Source organism: Fringilla coelebs, assembly GCF_963513975.1.
Source record: "Fringilla coelebs genome assembly, chromosome: 14".
NCBI lineage: Eukaryota > Metazoa > Chordata > Aves > Passeriformes > Fringillidae > Fringilla > Fringilla coelebs.
Window position 1 is genome coordinate 11,281,915 of NC_140040.1, and position 19,759 is coordinate 11,301,673.

Here is a 19,759-nt window from a genome sequence, read left to right on the forward strand (position 1 = left end):
ATTTACTATATCTGAAAGAACTAAAGATGGGGTTGTAAAATAATTATGATGTTCGTATACACTTACAGAGCAATGTTCTTATCCAGCGATACTGGGATAGTCTTATTTAAACACTGTATTAATGGTGTACTGCTAATCACTAAAGCTTCTTGAGCTGAATACAAACTTACATAATTTTAATATTGACTGCATTGAATTTATTGCTTATCTCGTGAAGCATTAGAGGGCTTTGCTGTAAGCAATATTTAATTTAGGTAAATGTAGTCCTACCCTGTTGCAAAGCCTGCTAGAAGAATTTCACCTTGAGAAATGTCATGAGATTTTAAATCACAAATGTTGAAAAAATAAAATGGGCTTGGACAGAATTATGATTAATACTGTGTGTCTTTGGCTTTTTTCTATGTACTACCTGACATGTTCACCTATAAACTTGAATGCAGAATCGCCAGAGGCATGGTTAAAAATAGGTTATGTCAAGGTTTTCCTATGTCTCCCTGAGGGTATGGAGTTGGCTAGGTACCACATAATGCTTCTGCAAGTATCTCACATATTACTCACAGGAAGACACACACTTGGAAAACAAAAAAGAGAAAGGAAAAAGGTTTAACATATTCTTTATGTACTATTATATTGAAAATAGAATTCATGATGCAAGAAAGATATCTATATATTTATTCTCAGCATAAATGTGACCTAGCAATTACTAAAGATTGTATTGGTGAGTTAACCATTGTTTATGCTATTTTGATATATGTACTATGGAAAGAGTGACAATTTGTCACAATGCTGATTAACTTCATTATTACTGGCAACAAACACAACGCATTTATCTTTCCAGCATTTTTTAACGTTTAAAAACAGTCAACAGCAACAAAAAGAGGAGATAAAACGGAGGCAGTTTGATTAATTTTAATATTTTAATAACATGCAAATAAAATTCTGATGTTCAAAAAGGAGTCACTGAAAAATGGAGTGTTGATGTACGTTTGACTTCAAAGAATGCACGGATTTACATGATGCAAATATTATCCCTATAAATACTTGAATATAAATAAGCAGAAATCAACAGCAATATCCTCATTAAAAATCAACCCCCAATATTTTATATTAATGCTCTGTTTTCTGTTGAGCTGCCCATAAAAAATTATTTTAATCTGCAAACTGTGGCAATTCTATAAAACTACAAGTTTTGCTCCTGAGGGTTCCTTTTTTTAACACCTCTCTCTAATCTGCCCAGCCTGCTGAGTAGCATTGACATCAGTAGTACATCAATTTCAGAAAGTGGATTATTTTTACTAGACAGCTATTGTGACATATTGGGTCAGTCATAAATGAAAGATATTCATGCAAGCATGCAATACTTGTAATGAAGTCTCACTCTGACCTTCTGTATGATTGATTCTGTAATTTAGTTTTCTCAGGCAGTGCCTGAAATGAAATGAAATCATGTTGAACAAGTTTTGAATACCCACAGTGCACCAGGAGAAGAAAAATCTGCAGCCCCAGAGGCTTGAGAGAGAGCAGCTGAACGATTTATCTCCATGCTATTATAGCCTTTGCCAGCATTCAACATTTCTTTTTTTTTTTTTTTTTTTTTCTTATTTGGCTTAAGTACTTAATTCTGCAGGTAGCTGTAAATGGGAAAATAAAATGCTGTTCAGATTTAAAATGACAGGACAGGAGTATGTGCAGGGGACTGATAAAATATCTTGAATAGAACTGACCTTTCATGTAGCTGAAAGTTACTGGGGGATTCATCCTCATAATTACCATATAGATTATTTTTATTTCTTTCCTGCAATGAAACATTTCAGAGAGCAGTAGTGCTGATTGAATGAAAATTGAACTTGTTAACATTCTTTTCAGCTTAGCCTGTTGTACATAACAGAAGGTTAGCTTTGATGAATTTCAAAATTCTCTTTCTGATATCTAAGAAACAGACAGTAAAATAATTGTCTTTTTTCAGTCTGATTTTTTCTTTTATTCAAAAATGTACAATTGTTAGAGAAACAGACTGATAGTTTTATATATATTGCTCACTACATTACTTATGCTGTTAGAGAAAATGTATTTCCTATTTGATGAAGATTTGAGCCTGTTTATATTTTATAATTGTTGCAGTGCTGCTAGTGCAGTCAGGATTCTGCACAGTTAAGGTTAATTCGTAGTGGAATATGTTCATCTTTAATTATATTACTCCATAGGAGTGGCACTGTGCTTAAATCAAAGACACAATTGTGACTATTGCTTTTATTTGAAGAAGAGACTTTTAAAATAAACATCTCAAGAATGTGGCTTTAAAGAGATGAGGTGCAAATTTGAGCTTATTGAAGGCTGCATACAATAGAAATATTATTAATGTTTCAGAACAGTGGTGCCTTTTACTTACAGCTCATAATCTTTTTTAGTAGCTTAAATTCCCAAATTACTAATGAATTTTGAGTGAATAGATCAACATAAGATTGGAAAACTAAAAGCTAAAAATGTTGCTTTGAAACTGGCAAAAGATAGTTATTTCCCTACTCACCTGATTGGGTACCTGTCATTTATAGTTTTCATTTTCCTTTATAAAGGAACTTATTTCTTTTAATAACCAGTCAGTAATCTCCTATCTGGAGAGAATGGAGTAGGTTTTCAATTAATAAAATGTTATAACAACATTGTTTAATGTGTTGCAGATGAAACAGTTATTTCATGGGCCATTAATGTGTTTAACGCCTGGAATGGTTTATTAAAACAAGCCCTTGTTATTGTTATGGATGTGTTTATTGTCATCTGTGATGCAAAATGTACAACAAATTTCACAAGTTTCTGGGTATTAGTTTATAGAAGTAGCAATTACTCTTACTAGAAAAAAGAGATTCTCTTCTATTTTTTCTTGTATTGCTGTGGTGAGTTGCCAAGCTCTAAATCAGCAGTGTTAGTTTGGCTTGTATTGGCCTTTCCCAGCAGAAATGGCAGCTGTTATTGCCACTGGTTTGCAGAATTTGTGGTACCAGGACAAATTAATCTCGAGCAACCCTGAATTAAAGGATGCTTGGGCAGCTCTGAGCAGTGACATTTGGCCATGTACAGAACAAGAGGGATGCTCTGGAAATTGAGACCTTTAGGTCTCAGTTGGCAGCTCTGGCTGGGACACAGCTCAGGGCTGGGTGCTTTGTGGATGAACTTCAGAGTCTTCACAAAGTACTTCCTTTTTGTCTGCTGTGGAATCGAATATTTTATCCTACCCCTGATGAGGCAGCTGGGTGTTTTGCAGTTACCTTCCAGAGCACCTGGGGGCTGGTGGGGGACAGGCTGAGAGCCCTGGAGGCAGCAGAGGCTCTGGCACGGGGCCATGCTGTGGCTTTGGCCTGATGGGAAGATGGTGCTGTCCTGCTAAACATAGTGTGAAGATTTTCATATCCTCAGTGACATTGTAATTCTCAGTGTGGATAATGTAGAGCCATTTTTCTGAGACATGCTCTCTTCTCATTGACCAATGAATGGGTCCCCTGTTAGTGAGAGAGGGAAATGTCTTCTGCTGTTCTTGAAAATAGGCCACTCATAGTAACTACTGGAGAGGACCTGTCCATAGGAAACAAAGTGGCAGCAGTTGCCAAAGACTGGAGAGCAGGCATTAAACTAAACTAAAAAATAATAAAAATTGAAACAGGTAGGTTATTGCCTGTTGCAGTCATGAGGGACTCCTGCATAAAAGAAAAGAAGCACAGTAACATTGGAACAGTCTGGGAAAAGAGAATGTGACTATTTTATAATAAAAGTACCTAAAGCAAGATCCATCAGCTCCAGAAAACATTGTGAGGTGCCATATGAATCTGGGGGAAAGGATCTGGCTCACTGGGAAAGCTGTCAGGAATTGGAGCGGAAGCTGAGTGTCTGATGTTCCCAAGAACTGAGCTCAGAAGGAACTCAGATGTATATGGCTGTGGACACCAATTGTGCATTAAGCCTAGGCCATGGCTGTAAGCTATTCTGCATCCTGAGTTTGGACTCTAAAATCAGGTGCTGTTTCCATAAGCGAGCTGAATGAGGCAGCTGGTCTGGATGTGCTGTACCTGGCCAAAGGCTTTGTTGGGTCCAGCCACCCTCGCTCGTGGGTAATTTTAAAACTTCCTTTGAAATTCCTGCTATTCTCTGCTGCTGCCACTCATGTTTCCCCCTGAACAGCTTACCCAATACTCAGCTTCCACTTCAAGTTTGGAAGCGTTGAAGAAATGTGAAGTCTTTTTTGAGTGTTTAATTACTCCGTGTGGTCAGGTAGCGGGAAGAAAAACATACCTGGGTCTGATAATACAAAAGATAATGAGACCTGCTTTCCTGGTTTACTTCAGAAACCAACAACTAAACAAACAAGCCTCACAGAAAAGAAAAATACCCAAAACCTAAAGGAAACAAGTCCCTGAACATCGCTACCAACACTTGTAGCAATTTTTAAACATAAAAATGCCATGTAACCCCTGAGTCTGTCCCTCTGCAGCTCCTTGCACAATTCTTGTTACCTTTGATAATGTTTGTTAGTTGTCATGCTCCCTCACACTCTCTCCCCACGTTCCTTACTGCATATTAAGGACCTTTGAAGTCTGCCTTTGATTTGGGAGCTGAAGCACCTGAGCTGTGGAGGTTGTAACAAAACTGCTAACAGCGTTTATCTGACGTTCTGGGACTTAATTTCAACTCTCCAGGATTTGTTTGCAATGTGTCGTCACTGTTTGCACACAGCAGACCTAAACTTGTGCTGCTAATTTGGAGAGAAGCTCCTCATGCCAAGAGACTCATCAGAGCAGAGCCCAGATCTGTGATCTGAGTCACACATGTATTGTGATCGTGCTGGTGGGTGCCTTGTCCAAGAGGGGTGTGATTCAAGATGCTTTAAAGTATGGTAGAAGCTTGGGAGCAAGAGAGTAGGGAGTCTGTTTTAAAATGCCTCTACAAAATGGTGTCAATATTCAATTATAAAGAAGTTGTGAATTAGGGGGTGCTAAAACAGCAGCAGCAGCCACTGTGGAGGGGTGGAGGTCTGTGGCCAGCCTGTCCTTGTCTGCAAGAGCAGAAGGACTCGATAGCAAATGAGGCAACCAAGAAGCACGACCTCTCTAGCCTGGGTTGGGGTCATGTGAGCAATCTGCAGGCTCACAGGAAAGTAACTGGGTAAGAACAAAGTTCCCAAAGAGAAAACACTCCAGGATAGGGTGGTGGGGCATCTCCAGTAAGAATTTGAATAAAGAATTGTAAGAATTTCAGAGACAAGTCCTTGGTAGTTGTGTGATTTTGACCTCGCTGTGAGCTGTGTTTCCTCCCCAGGGAGCACAGGGTTTTGGTAGAGACTCACAGCTGAGTGTGCTGTGAGTGACTGGGTCCAGCAGAGGCCACAGCACCACCTTGCAGAGGTAGTGAGTGAGCCCTGGCACCTGGAGGGGTGTTGGTGTGGCAGGTACTGGGTGCTTGGCCCTGTCCCTGGCACCTTCCTGCTTGGAACCACATCTCAGGTGATGCAGGTGGTGCTGCACTGCCTGGTGTCACTGTGCTCCTCCTGCCCAACCCCTGAGTGTGCTTCCACAGAAGGGGTCTTCACTTGTGCTCTGCTGGTCTCACACTGCACCTCCCAGCCCTGTCACCCCTGCGTTAGTGACATTTGCAGTGTGTGCCTTGCAAGTGCTCAGTGGTGAAAATTGCTGCAGGAAACATCCCAGGTGCCTATGCACAAACCAAAAAGGGGCAGAATTCCAGGCCTGGGGTGGGCAGGCACAGAATTGATATTTTGCATTGCCAGGTTCCATTATCTATGCAGTATATATATGCAGTAGATTATGCAGTATGTTATATAACAAGTCTGTGTAAGTGCAAGAAGTTGTACCACAAATGAGTGCCTTGATTTTGAGAATACCTATCCTGTATGACCCCCATGACCCCCAAAATTAGCTGTTCAGTTTTAAGGAACAAATCAGTGGGCCCTCAAGTTAATTTGGTTTGGTTTTTTTGTTTTATTGGTTTTTTTTCTTTTCATGTCTCTTCTATGGTTTATGTGTAAACAGAAGAGAGTAGAGGGACTGGATGGGCACACAGACCAAAAAATGGCACATTCTTCATGTTTTTCAGGCAATAAAATGTGAACCTCTTGTCACCAACCCATCTCTTAGATCCAGATGAAGATATATTTTTATTTTACAAATTGTCATGTACTGTCTCTTGTACACTTTTTTTAGGAATCAAATTAGGTAACTTTACTTTTCTACAGAGACATGAAGTGGAACATGGGAGTTTTTTCACTGCCAGAGAAAAGAAGCTGCTGCTTGTAGGATCTCCTGATAACTGCAGTTTGACAGCTCTATTAGTGATGATGGTGTGTGTGCAGGGGGGAGGAAGGACACTTCTTCAGTGGTGGCAGTACCAAGTGCAACTGTTTTGTATTCTATTAAGTAAGGATTTAATCTCTGACAGAGAAAAGCATCCTGTTAGTTTGATTTGTTTTGATTGGCAGTGAAGTCCAATCCTGTAAAAATTTAGATTAATGGATTCTTTTATCTCTGCTTTACTTGTGGAGAAAAAGAATATTGAGGATTTCTTCTAGAGATATGCTGACATGACTAAAAGTAAAGGGAGTAATTTACAGTCAGGGACAACTGAGGATTTCACTCTTTACATTGCAGTGCATTTGCTTCAACTTAAGTACATCCTTTAAAATATTGCATCAGCTTATGTTACATTGACAGTGATGAATTCCTCAGGCAATAGAATATATAATAGTTTGTCAACTTCTGAAACCAGGGCACAATAAACATAACCATAAATGTTGGGTTTTGCTTAGTTATTCCTTAGTAATTTTGGTTGGCAGATTTCTCAATTCCCTAAAACTATCTCATGCAGTGTGGGGTGGGATCCCAGCCCTATATCCTCCTGTTGGCACTTCCATGGGGCACTTCCATCAGTCCTCACATGACCAGAGTCTCACTGGAGGTATTGCATATTTAAATATTGGAAGGCTGTAGACATTGATTTTAATCAAGACTTCAGCATTGCTCAAAAATGTTCTGAAAAGTAATTTCCTAGTTATATTTTTAAATGCCTTGTTGAATGTTCCCAGAGATTAAAATTATATCAGGGTAGGAATTCAGGATAGAATTACTGTATGGAAATGATTCTTAAAATGCAGGGTAAGTAAGTGGAAATTAGGACATCTCTCAATGTAATGGCTGGATGCATTTATCTGTCAAAATAAATACTAACTCTATTACAAGCTATACTAAGTACTGGATGCTTAATGAGTTGCTAACAGAAGAGCAAACTATCTTTTATTAATATAATTTTTTCACTTAGTACACCATGGTACTTTGGAAAACACCTTTGATAAAACTGTTTTAATTTGATAAATTAAAGCATGGGAGTTTACACATTCCTTTCTTTTCTTTTTTTTAAATCTCCTTACTCCATTATTTGCTTTCCAGTGTCTGCTGATGCATTGATATTTTATATAGTTTTGAGAACTTGTTCTTTTACAAATGAATGTAAAATAAGCTGTATATTTGTCATAGGCTGTGAGGTGTGTCCTTTAGCAATAGGACTAAATGTGACTTTTATGGCATGACTGTCTAAAGTGATTAGAACTGTTGAGAGTAGGACAGTTTGATGGGCAGCTATCTTTATGGTTCCCTTGATGAGGCCTTCTATGAACCAAGTGCTGAATGCCTTTATCATGTGTGCAACAGGGTGGCGACAGCTGTGGAAGAGATTTTGCCTACACGGTCACCATACAGCTGTTTTGAGAAGGGGAAAACATTTTGGACTATATTTTGCTTTTTTAAAATCCAGGTATATAATCAGAATCTTAGAAGGGTGAAAATTATTTGGGTTGGAAGCGACCTTAAAGATCATCTCGTTCCAACCCCCCTGCCATGGGCAGGGAACCTTCCACCACACCAGGTGCTCAGGGCCCCATCCTGCCTGGCCCTGAGCATCTCTGTGCAAGGCTTCATCACCCTCACATCACAGAATTGCTGCCTAACCCCTCATCCAAACCCCCCTGATCTCCGTTCAGAGCCTTCCCCCTCGCCCTGTCGCTGGAGAGCCCAGAGAGGTGCCCAGTGCTGCCCTCAATAAGTGTCTCTGTACCTGAGGGGTTTGTAGCCCTCATGTAGGATGACAACAGATTGATGTGAGTCAACGCCATTTCAGCCTGCAGAGGAATGAGACAAGTTATTTCTCTTTTGGTTTGGTTCCACACGTCACGTCCTTGTCTGATTATCCTGCTGAGTAAAGCAGTGGTTGAGCTTTGCCTGACTTGTTTTAAGATCACCAGGTTTTGCCTAACTTCAATCTCAGGCTGTAAAGCAGATCAGGTTCAATCAAAACTTGATGCTGTCTGCTTGAGGAGTTCATGAATTTTTGTCAGAACCGATCTCTTGTTTTCGCTTAATGTTATAAAAATGTTGAATGCTTTTAATACTTGTTTATCACATTTACTTTGGGTAAAGTCTATGTGGAAGAGCTTGTGATATTCTCTAAAATCCTCCCAGTTTTCTCAGTGGGTTATTTTTGGGTTTGTGAGCTTTTCAGTTTTCATATAGTAATGTAATTAGGATGTCATGTGGGTGCTTCAGTGCACTTGTGTTTCCATGTGTGCTTCTGAAATAGGATGATTTTCGTTGTTAAACATTTCTTTGATAAACATCTCAAGCATAATGAAATGCTACTGATCCTTTCAGTTTGGTAGTGGCCTTTGGTAGTATCAGGGAAAAAATAAGAGTAAAGACAATTGGTGGAAATTTTGTTTTCTTGATATTAGCTCCCTTCTTAGAAGACTTTTGTTTGCTCAGGAGCTATAGGAAAATGCCATGGACTTTAATATTGCTATGAACTAGCCTCCCTGCCTTCTTTCCAAACCACTGTACACACATAAAAAATGGCTTATACTTCTTTGTCTGAAAGCTCTGGTATAGGTACCATAGGTTGTTCGGGGCCACAGCACTGTACCACAAAGCAAAAAATGAAAACCCTGTTCCTTTTTTATTTAAATATTGATCAGCCATATAAGTTAAACTGAAAGTGAAGAAAATACATTGGTTTTTGTTTTCATATGGACATATGAATAATAAGGGATTGGATATAATATGAAACATTTTCTTTCATATAATATGTTTTATCAGTTTAGTTCTAAATGGCCAGTTACAAAATATTGTTGCCATTCCTAGATTTTTCTGAAGCTCTTAAGATTGAAAAAAAAGGCTAAAGAAATCAGGAAAAGATGCAGAAAAGAAAAACTGAAATTAAGTAAGTGGATGCAGAAAACCCACACAAGAATCAGATAGTATCAGAAAAAGGGACAGTTAAGAATTCATGGGCTTGTGTATAAAATTAGATTCTGGGTCAGTGCAAGTCAAGAGAATTTAGTCTCAATAAAATCATAGATGCAACCGAAATGACAAGACTTGGAGTAAATGGTTTGTAACCCTTGTCATCACATTTTGTTGCCTCAGTGTAAAGGCCAGAAAGGCCTGCATTGTGTAGCAATAAAGAGAGAACAAAAGCAAGGCTTTCAGGGGTAGAACACCTCCAAGAAAATACTGTCCGCACAATAACGAAGAAAGTTAGTTTTTCTGAGAGAAGGTTATTCTGATCATCTTCAGCTTTGCTGGAGACAACCAGCAGAGTTTTTCTTCATGCAATAAAGTAATGTCTGTAAGCTAAAATGATTGGAGTAATAGGCAGAGTGATATCGTTTCACAAAAGACTTTGAATGACTTCCAGATGCCACTGCCTATACAAGTCACAATCAAAATGACCCTGTAGTTAACAGCAGTAAATTTTCACAGAAAGGTGCCCTGAAGCAAATGGGTATTTCAGCCAATAAGTCTGATGTTTTGATCTTTCTGTATCAAGTGCTCCACTTTTGGCACACACACTCATCTCTAAGGAACTGCAGTCCTTTAGTGAAAATATTAAAAGCATTTAAGAAGTAGGAAAAGCGGTGTGGTGTGGTATGGAGGATGAGCCAAGCTGGCAAGGGCTGGGGAAGCAAGGGGAAAATGAGGGTGAGCCCTGGGGCACAGGATCTGCATCATGAGCTTGTGAGCTTAACTTGGTCTGTACTGGACCCAGCTGCACGTGCATTTTTATGCTAAAGAAGGACTTGTTTCTACTGCATAGGCTTCAGCAGAAAGTGACACAACTGTCACATTCAGAATGAATATGATTTACTGCTGCAGGGAAACAGTGAGCTGCAGTAGTTGTGTAGAAAGGTACATGAGGCAGGGTGTGCATCTTCTCTAACACGTGTTGCTTCTTTGCATGGCCACTCTTGTCCCAGCCAAGGAAAGGCTTCCAGGAGCACAGAACCACTGCCTCTGTTGAGGGAAAAGTTATGAAAAGTAAGGGAAAGTCATTTGGGCTAAACTTCTACCTCCATGCTGACACAGATTTTTGAAAACTGGTTTGTACTTATCTATACTTAATAAGAGAGGACCAGGAAGGTCAGACTCTGTTGTGGAAGTCCAGTGGGCTCCCACAATTGCTGTTTTGTTCTGTGTCATTTCATTAAGGATCATTGCACCTGCTACTACTAATTGCAATGTGGCTTATTAATAATGAAAGAGTTTTCAAAATCTAATTTATTTCTCATGTTTCTGGCTGTTCAAAAAATGACTGTAGATTAATCAGGTTGCTGAATCAATTTGTGAGCTACTTATTCTCTTATTAACTTTTTAAAAAATCTCCTTTTCTGTTTACATGTTCCTTCATTGTGTATTGATCTGTGTGTGGTCCAAAAAAAAAAAAAATAGTTTTCATAGGCAGATTGCAGCTGACTTTACCTTCAGGGTTTTGCTTCTTTTTATTTACAAATGTGGTAAATATTGTGCAGATGTAGGAGACACAGTTTGTGCCCTCAAGAAACAGCAGAAACAAAGCCACACAAGTGCTCGTGTGTCTGAGATGTGGAGTACAAAAAAAATAAAGTTGGTGATTTGTACATCGATTTTGCTACAAATTTTGCTCCTTCCACAGGTTTGATTGTTGGATTAAAGATAAAAATGTGCAGTTTTATGTGCTGCTTGCCAACAGGGCTCTTTAGGAGCGTTTAGGATTACTGGACTGGCTCTCCAGCCTGCTGCAGTGAGTGCACTCCACACAGGCAGGACAGTGTTCTGTGTCTAGAACAGATTTAAAATCCCACCCAGACAGGGCTGGTTTATATATACTGCTGTTACTTGTAATGGCCAAGAATAATTGAAACTCAGTAAAGGAAGATGCTTCTCTCTCTCTCTATATATATATATCCCCTCATCCCACCCCAATTTTGTTTATTTTCTGACAACACTTTGTGTCTCCTCATTTGCAATGTTTTCCTGAATCCTCAGTCATCCTGTTTCCCTATTTTGTTTTATGTGGGTATTTCTTCCTACATCAAGAGAAAAAACGTTTAAAAACAGAGAAATGCATTTCTTAGTCAAAGAACAAAATAAGCAGCCGCACTTGGGGAAAAGTGAAGTCTGGGGCAATTATAATAACTGTTGCTGCACTTAATTTCTTAAAAATATGTTTAATTCATGAAAAAGGAAGGAAGCAAACTGCATGTTGACAGTGTTGCTCCTGTAAGCCTGTGAAAATCAATTCACCTGCTAGTGCTGTGTGGTAACTGCTAATATCTAACCAACATTTCCATCTCTTTTAGGATCAGAGTCACAGCCAGGTCTCCCAGTACCGCCAGGACCACTCTCTGATCATGAGATCCATTGTCCACATGACTGATGCTGCTCACTCGGGAATTATGGCTCCGTCCCAGCTCACCACCATTAACCAGTCTCAGCTGAGTGCGCAGCTGGGGCTAAATTTAGGAGGCACTAATTTGCCACACACTTCTCCCTCCCCTCCTGCAAGTAAATCAGCCACTCCTTCCCCATCTAGCTCTATCAATGAGGAAGATGCAGATGAATCAAACAGAGTAAGTTATTCCATGTGCAGCAAGCCTCACACATCCACACGCTGGATTTTCATGGAGGTGGCAGTGTCAGCTCAGCTGCAATGTGGTCATTTAAAACACAAATGTTTTAAAACACAAATGTTACAGTAAAGTGGAATATGATTAGTTTGCTGATTTCCTTCTTTACTTAAGAAGTTTGCAAACTACCCTCATAATAATGAACCTAAGAATAGAAATTTATTTATTTATTTAGGTCTAATTTGACTCAGGTTTTCAGATCTGTTGACTCTCTTCAGGTATCAGTCTTGGACAGTTTTGTCATTTTGGTATTCTCTGGAGTCATGTAAAACATGGATGTGTTGTTTAGAGAGAAGTAAGATAAGCTTTCTTCTAACTGAAATTTTGGTTAACTTATATCTTCCTTTAAATAAATCTCTTATAAAAGGAAAAAATATTGACCAAATGAAGAACAAATGTTGTTATAGCAGTATATGTAAAAGCCTAATTTAAGACTGTTCCATGAAAGGTTTTCTCATTAAGCTGATGGAAGTTATACATGTGGAAAGCTCATTGTACAGGATCCTCAAAATATCAAAGTAAATCACTATCATAGAGAGATGTATCCTATTACATGTCACATTTAGAGCCACTTGATCCCCTTGTTGCAATAATCTGTGCATAGCTCAACAACAGAGGGTCCAGGGCAGGAGGCACACACAGGGAGCAGAGCTGCTGGGATCCCCATCCCAGAGGGAAGAGAGGGGCTGTTGGTGCCTGGCCAGAGCTCAGAGCTCCCAGTTCTCCCCCACGGGTGCTTGGTGAACTCAATATTTTTAAACACAAACTAGCATTTGGGTGTCCTTTTTTAGGTCAAACTTGTAAGATGTGGCTCTCAGAGCCATGCTTAGAATGAGTAGCAACTACTCATGCATTTAGTTCCAGTAGATCCAATGAGATTATGCTGAGCCTAAGTACTCTTTGCTAGAGAGAAGGGCCTGCACAACAGGTCTCTCCCAAATGTTGCCTACATAACAGCTTTATCCATATAATATTACAACTGACTGAAAATATTTTTTTTTGTTTTGCAATTTATATGACTTATTTAATGCATTTATTGACTGTTCTTGTTCTTACTGTTTCTTAGGCTACTGGAGAAAAAAGAGCTGCTCCAGATTCTGGCAAGAAGCCCAAGACCCCAAAGAAGAAGAAAAAGAAAGACCCCAATGAGCCACAAAAGCCAGTGTCAGCATATGCCCTTTTCTTCAGGGACACACAAGCTGCAATTAAAGGACAGAACCCGAATGCTACATTTGGAGATGTTTCAAAAATAGTGGCATCCATGTGGGACAGTCTAGGAGAAGAACAAAAACAGGTAAATTGATGCAGGGTTGTCTCACAAGAATATAGTAATCCTTGTAAAAAAATCCTCCTACCTCTGCTCTGAGTGGACCATGCTACTTGCTGATGTAGAACTCCACCTCTGTAGAGCTAAACTGAGTTTTGAACTTGCTGAAGACCTGGCATCTAGTTTTTTTTTTCTTTGTGAGAACTGACAGGTAGTGTTAAATGATTGTATTTGTCTTTAAATTTTAAAGGGCAGTTTGTAAAAGAGCTCAGGTTATAGTGTCCTAGAGTCTCTTAAAACCATCTTTTGATGATTCCTATTTCAAAGCCCTTGTTTCCTATTAATAAGTTAGAAAAGAGGAAGGTACAGCATATTTACCATTTCCTTTGATCTGCCTTATGAATTTGTTACAAAGCGTGTTGATTTCTAACCTTTGAAGCCAATCCTCTGAGTCTCATTACAATGTTGTGTGGGAAATACTATCTCCAACTCCAACTGGGTTCAGAGTGATGAATTTTGTACTTCCTTGAGGGTTATTCTTCTTCCTATACACATGGAACTGCTGCACATGGATTAAAGGGGGTTAAAAATACCCTTTGTTTGTTCCCAGTAGCAGTTAATAGAAGCTTGTATGGGAGGACAGATTCCCAGATAGGACACCTTTTGGCAAGAGATGAATGGTACTTTTTTCTGAAATTCATTTAGAAACTCTTAGTCTGATCTAACAGATGATAATGAACATGATTTAAAGGTGAACTTTAAATTTAACCATGATTAAAAATACAGATTTAGTAATTTTTGCCTAACATTTCTTGTTTAACGCAGTGGAATTCTCTCATGCTGGCTTTGGGGCAAGTCCAAGCTCTTTGATCCATCTTTTTTAAAGGCATACAGATTTTTTAGTATGTAGTTCAAATATTTGTTTTGAAAAAAAAAATGCACAGATGTAGTCGGCTATTCTAGTCTACTGCTGATACATTTTGGCATTTGTAATATCCAATTTTCTAATATTCCTGCTACTTGGAGTCGATAAAACACTGTTTTCTGGGGAAGAAAAGAGTGCATAGGTAGTCTTGTCAATTAGTTTGCTGCTCAGACTGATGTGGAATAGCAGCCTTTTGTTATTCCTGATAATCAGCATAAATTGTACTGCAAGTCCAGCAAGTAGCCCTGGAAGCCTGTAACCACCTGCAAGAGTATTTAGGACTTTCAAGGAAGAAAAAGCACATCTAACAGTAGAGTGTTTTCAGGGGTTTTGGTTTATGTTTTTTGTTTCTGTGCAAGTGATTTTGAGAGCATTCTGTCAAAAAAAACCCCAAAACTTAGTAGTTGAAGTTGTTGAAATTGTGGTCTCTTTTAATAGGTATATAAAAGAAAAACTGAAGCTGCCAAAAAAGAATACCTAAAGGCACTTGCTGCCTACAGAGCAAGCCTTGTTTCTAAGGTAAGCCTAATATTGCCTTTGATATAATGCAAGTGAGCTTTTACCAATGATATTGAAATATTTGGGACAAGGGGGGGATGTTTTGCACAACAGAAGTAGAATGATGGCATTTCTGTAATACAGCTCTACAAGATGTTGTGCTGCTGCTTGAACCCTGCTTAGTCTCTGCAAAAATAATTTCATCTCTCTACTGGCATACTAATGATTACCAGAAACCATCTTTGCAATTGTAAATCTTCCTTGAGCTGTGGAGGCAAAGTAATGCACTTCAGCACAAAAATAAAATTCAGTCATGAAAAATATACTGACCTTTTGGCATTAATATTTGCAAGCTGTTTGCAGAGGTTTGTTTTTCCTCAAGTGCTGCTTCTCAAAGGACAGGCTTGCTTTGCGTGGAGTTGGAGAGCAGTTGTTGTGTGACAAAGCTTAAGTATTTTTGCAGGTGAGGGGAAGGAAATGTGTGGTGGCTCTGAATTTGGAGAGTACTAAAAAATGGACTAGCTGGCAGTGAGCCACAAGGAGTATTTTAGTTGATCCTGAGTTAAAATAAAACCTGTGAAGAAAACAAAGCTCTGCTGTCTTACTTGAGAATTTACCTTTCTAGACAGCAGCACTGTGCAGGTTGTGGTTCTGTTGCATCTGAATATCAGAAATGGAAATGTGCTTATAGGCATCTAAAATATGGGTAAAACATTGGGTGATGATGTCTTAACTCCTGAGAATATTTATTTGAATGTACAGCTGCAGAACATTAGTAAATTGTATGGAAAGTTACTGTGTATTTTAATTATTGATGAAAAATACCACATCAGAAATTATACATGTGCTTTTGAAAGCTGGAAGATTTCTTCTTCTTATGTTAAGGAGCTGTGTTTTTCTGTTGCCTCTGGGACTTAGGTAATATTCTAAAAGCCTTTTGTATCATAATGCTAAGTTCAAGATCCACAGGATTCTAAATACCTTTGAGAGATATTATTTTGTGAATCTTAAGTTCCCTTTTTGGAATGATGAGAAATCATATTTTTTTCCCCAAATCCATGGGACCAGGAGTACCAAGTAACTTCTGGGCAGATTGCAGGTGGAAATGACACTCAAAGTCATTGTATCTCATCTCCTCTAAATTAAGACATCCTTGCTATAGCTTTTTCACATGAGATGGTTGCTCACAGTAGGGATGGGAGAGAGACTTGTGCAGCACAATTTACTGCATTCTCAGGTAAATGTCTAAAGAGTGTCAGTTAATTGCTCATTGGTTGGTAACTCCTGGGGTGGGGAGTGTGTATGCTGCTGACTCCCAAAGAGCAGGGCTTTTTCTAAAAACATTTACATACATTGGGCCTGTTCTAACTCTTTCAGCAACAAAAAGTATGTGACATCTGTGACTTTCTGGTGTTGATCAAGGGCCCAAGTTACTTTTTGTCAAAGTAAGACCAGAAGGTACCATGTAGGGAGGCAGATAAAGAGGTGATGCACTGTACTGCTGATCAGTGATGGTTTTCAGACTGCAGATTGATCTTTTCTGATAGAAAACGAAAGATGGCAAAGGTCCCTGAGTAGCTGTTACTTTTATTACCATGTAAACAGTAACAATGTTTTTTCTGTTGAAAAGACAATTAATTTCTCTTCCAAACACAGGCTGCTGCAGAATCTGCTGAGGCCCAGACAATTCGTTCTGTTCAGCAAACACTGGCATCCACAAATTTGTCTTCCTCCCTCATTCTGAATAGTTCTCTTTCTCAACACGCGACGGTGTCGGCATCTCCCCAAACTCTTCAGCAGCCCCTTTCCAGAGCCATTGCTCCAAAACCCCTGACCATGAGACTGCCAATGAACCAGATTGTAGCTTCTGTTACCATTGCCCCAAACATGCCAACAAACATTGCAGCTCCATTGATAAGCTCCATGGGCTCCAACATGGTGGCAACGCCGTCTTCGTCTCAGCTCAGCCCCTCCATGCAAAGCCAGCAGCACCAGATGCAGCAGCTCCAGCAGCAACAGATGCAGCAGATGCAACAGCAGCAACTACATCAGCATCAAATGCATCAGCAAATACAGCAGCAAATGCAGCAGCAGCATTTTCAGCACCACATGCAGCAACATTTGCAGCAGCAGCAGCAGCAGCATCTCCAGCAGCAGATTAATCAACAGCAGATGCAGCAGCAACTGCAGCACATACAGCTTCAGCAAATGCAGCAGCAGCAAATGCAGCATATGCAACACCAGTCCCAGCCTTCTCCGCAGCAGCATTCCCCAGGAGCCCCCCAGATCACTTCTCCCATCCCTGCCATTGGGAGCCCTCAGCCAGCACCTCAGCAGCACCAGTCACAAATACAATCTCAGACACAGACTCAAGTATTATCACAGGTCAGTATTTTCTGAAGATAAACGATCTTGCAACATGGCTTTGTGTTGATGGAGGGGTAGGGGTAAACCATATTTGGCTGAAAACTGTAAATTGTTGATGGTAGTTATGCAGGGATGCATAACAGATCAAATGATCCTCTAAAGTGTCTATTAGATAGGCAATAAAGAACTACAATGTAGCTGTGTATCATCTTTTAGCTGACTATAAATCATTTTGTTTAAAAGAAAAAATGCTGTTCTCTTTTTCATGTGATGCCTTTTTAATTTATTTAAGCTTTACCTACAATATGTGAATCAACTGGCCTAAAAAATACCTGGACCTTATGACTGCAAAATGGCCTTTCAGAGTTATATGCTATAGCCCTTCTTTCTCTAAAAGTGAGTAATGCACTTCAAGGCAGTATGAACTCATGAAGCCCTTAAAGCACAGTTGTAACTACCTGTAAAATTATGATTGGATTTCATACAATCATACTTGTATGACATGAGTTAGTCGATGGCATTTTTTGTCATGAAAAAATAGAGTAAATCACAGATTTTTGCCAAAGCTCTTATTTTTTTTTTTCTTTTTCTCTCCTAAATGTCTTCAGAAAAACAAATGCAAGTAACTGGACGTAAATGTTTGACCCAACTTTTCACTTCATTTCTCCAAATAAACCTGCCATAGTTCGTAAGAAAATATATATTGACATTTACCCTCTTACGTTAATTCCAATTACAGAACAAATGTGAATATTATATTCTGTGTCGAAGTGATGAGTTTCAGATTTAATACACTGTATTTTTAAAAGGGAAATGCACTTAAATAAAACTGTTATTACAGAACGCTAAGATGAGAAATGCAAGTTATTAATACGCTGTAAAACCAGTAGAATATTTAAATGAAACTCCACAACTGAATAATCAATGTAAATATTTTCTTTAAAAGTTGTAAGTTTTCATATCATGTGTTGTAAAGCTTTCATAAATGAGGCTTTAATGTAAACACTGGTAACATGAATTATTAATTGCTACATTGCTTATTGTGTTTTTATGCTGTTTTATACTTTTTTATGAGTTATGATAGCAGCAATTAAGTTGTTTGTATTTTGCTTATCTAAAATAAATGCTTTTATCTTGCTATAGAATAAACACATTTCGGTAAAACTGATGAGCTGTAAGTCTTTGATAGAGAAACCAGAAATGTTTCCTTCTGCAAATGCTTTCTTGGACATTTTTAAACTCCTTTGGATTTTTATCAAACATTCTGGATGAACAGGTACCAATGGGAACAGAGCAAGCACTTGGCTCTGGTATCCTCCAAGATGCTCTGCTGCAGAGTTGTGGGCAACTTCTCTGAGGTGTCTGTGACTCCAGAGAGAGAAAGTGCTGGGGTCACAGAGCAGTCCTGGTGCCCTGTGCTGATGAGCTGCAGGAACAGGGAAGTGAACCTGTCTCAGCTGTAATGTTCAGAGATGGAAACCAGCACAAATTGTTTCTTTGTATCCCAGAGTTCCAGATGTAAAGGCAGCTACTGCTGTGGGCTTCCCTCTGTAAGCCTCCAGCTCTTGACTTGGGCTGCTCCTGAGCTGTCTGACTTTTATTGTCTCGTCAAGGTAGAATGTGATGGAGTGGGGAGGATGGATGGGGCAGCTCTTTCCTATGAAGGCTTTGGAAACATTAAAGTCCAGTGTGTTGTCAGGTTATTAGTGCTGTTCCTATATTTTTGCTCTGAACAGAAAGGAGAGAGCCTCTATTTTCTTGTTTTCCTTCTTCTCCTGCAGTATCTGTGCTGTGAGTGCAGTCTGACCACTATCCCCAGTTGTCTGGCATGATTAATTACAGCATCTGTCCTGTCAGAAGCTATAATGAAGAGGTCTTGATAAAAATTGCAAATTACCACTGGCAACAATCTTAAACTGCTTATGATAAAATGAAAATTAAAAACAGCAAGTGTCAAGCCTGAGCAGAATCCTAATCCTGTTTGAGGCATGGCTACCATGCTCAGAGCACAACCCAAAAATAATGGAATAGAGATCCCCAAAAAGTTGCAGCTAGACTTGAGGGAAGAGGTACTACACCATGTGATTTTCTTCATAATGAATTCATCTTTCAATATTTCATCATCCTCAGGTACTCTGCTTATTATGTACAAATATTGAACAGCAAGAGATTCTAATTATAAATTTATAGATTTCGTGGAGCAGAAAAAAATCATATATAAATTGAAGCTTTTCATAATAGGTGTTAGTTGACAGCTACCCATGCTCCTAATAGCCTTAGCATGATATCTAATAATGCCTGGGATGGGGGGTGTTTATTCCAAGTGCAAGGAAGCCTGTCTGCATTAGAAATGGCACAACAGAGGCTGGTTGGGAGAGATTTCGTGTGTGTCAGTTTTAACTAATGTTACGTAACAAAGGAAACCATTTTATAGTCACTTTTGAAACCTTTAGACAAATGTCTTCAGAAATAATTGCTAAACTGCATGTGACAGTAATTGTGTATTAGTTCTATAATTGTCATTTTGAAGACCTATGAAGTATCGTTGGAAAAATGTCACAAGTGATAAGAGTTAATTACAACTGAAGTCTGTTTTCAACTATTTGCAACGAGAAGCAGGTGTTATTACACTCATTAAATGATTTCATAAATCCTGGGTTTTATCACATTTGATTAAGAGATGCTGAACTACTGATGTTCAATTCCAGGA

General features: G+C 39.0%; 1 protein-coding gene across 1 annotated transcript in view; it reads left to right on the forward strand.

Annotated features, from left to right (window-relative positions):
• The window catches only part of TOX3 (TOX high mobility group box family member 3), a 74,302-nt gene extending 56,348 nt beyond the window's left edge, over positions 1-17,954 (forward strand). Inside the window, exons 4-7 of the mRNA XM_084214911.1 lie at positions 11,666-11,935; positions 13,059-13,286; positions 14,623-14,703; positions 16,339-17,954. Coding sequence (XP_084071037.1) covers positions 11,666-11,935; positions 13,059-13,286; positions 14,623-14,703; positions 16,339-17,082 — 1,323 coding nt within the window. The 3' untranslated portion in view covers positions 17,083-17,954. The remainder of the gene's footprint in view (positions 1-11,665; positions 11,936-13,058; positions 13,287-14,622; positions 14,704-16,338) is intronic.
• The last annotated feature ends 1,805 nt before the right edge of the window (positions 17,955-19,759 follow it).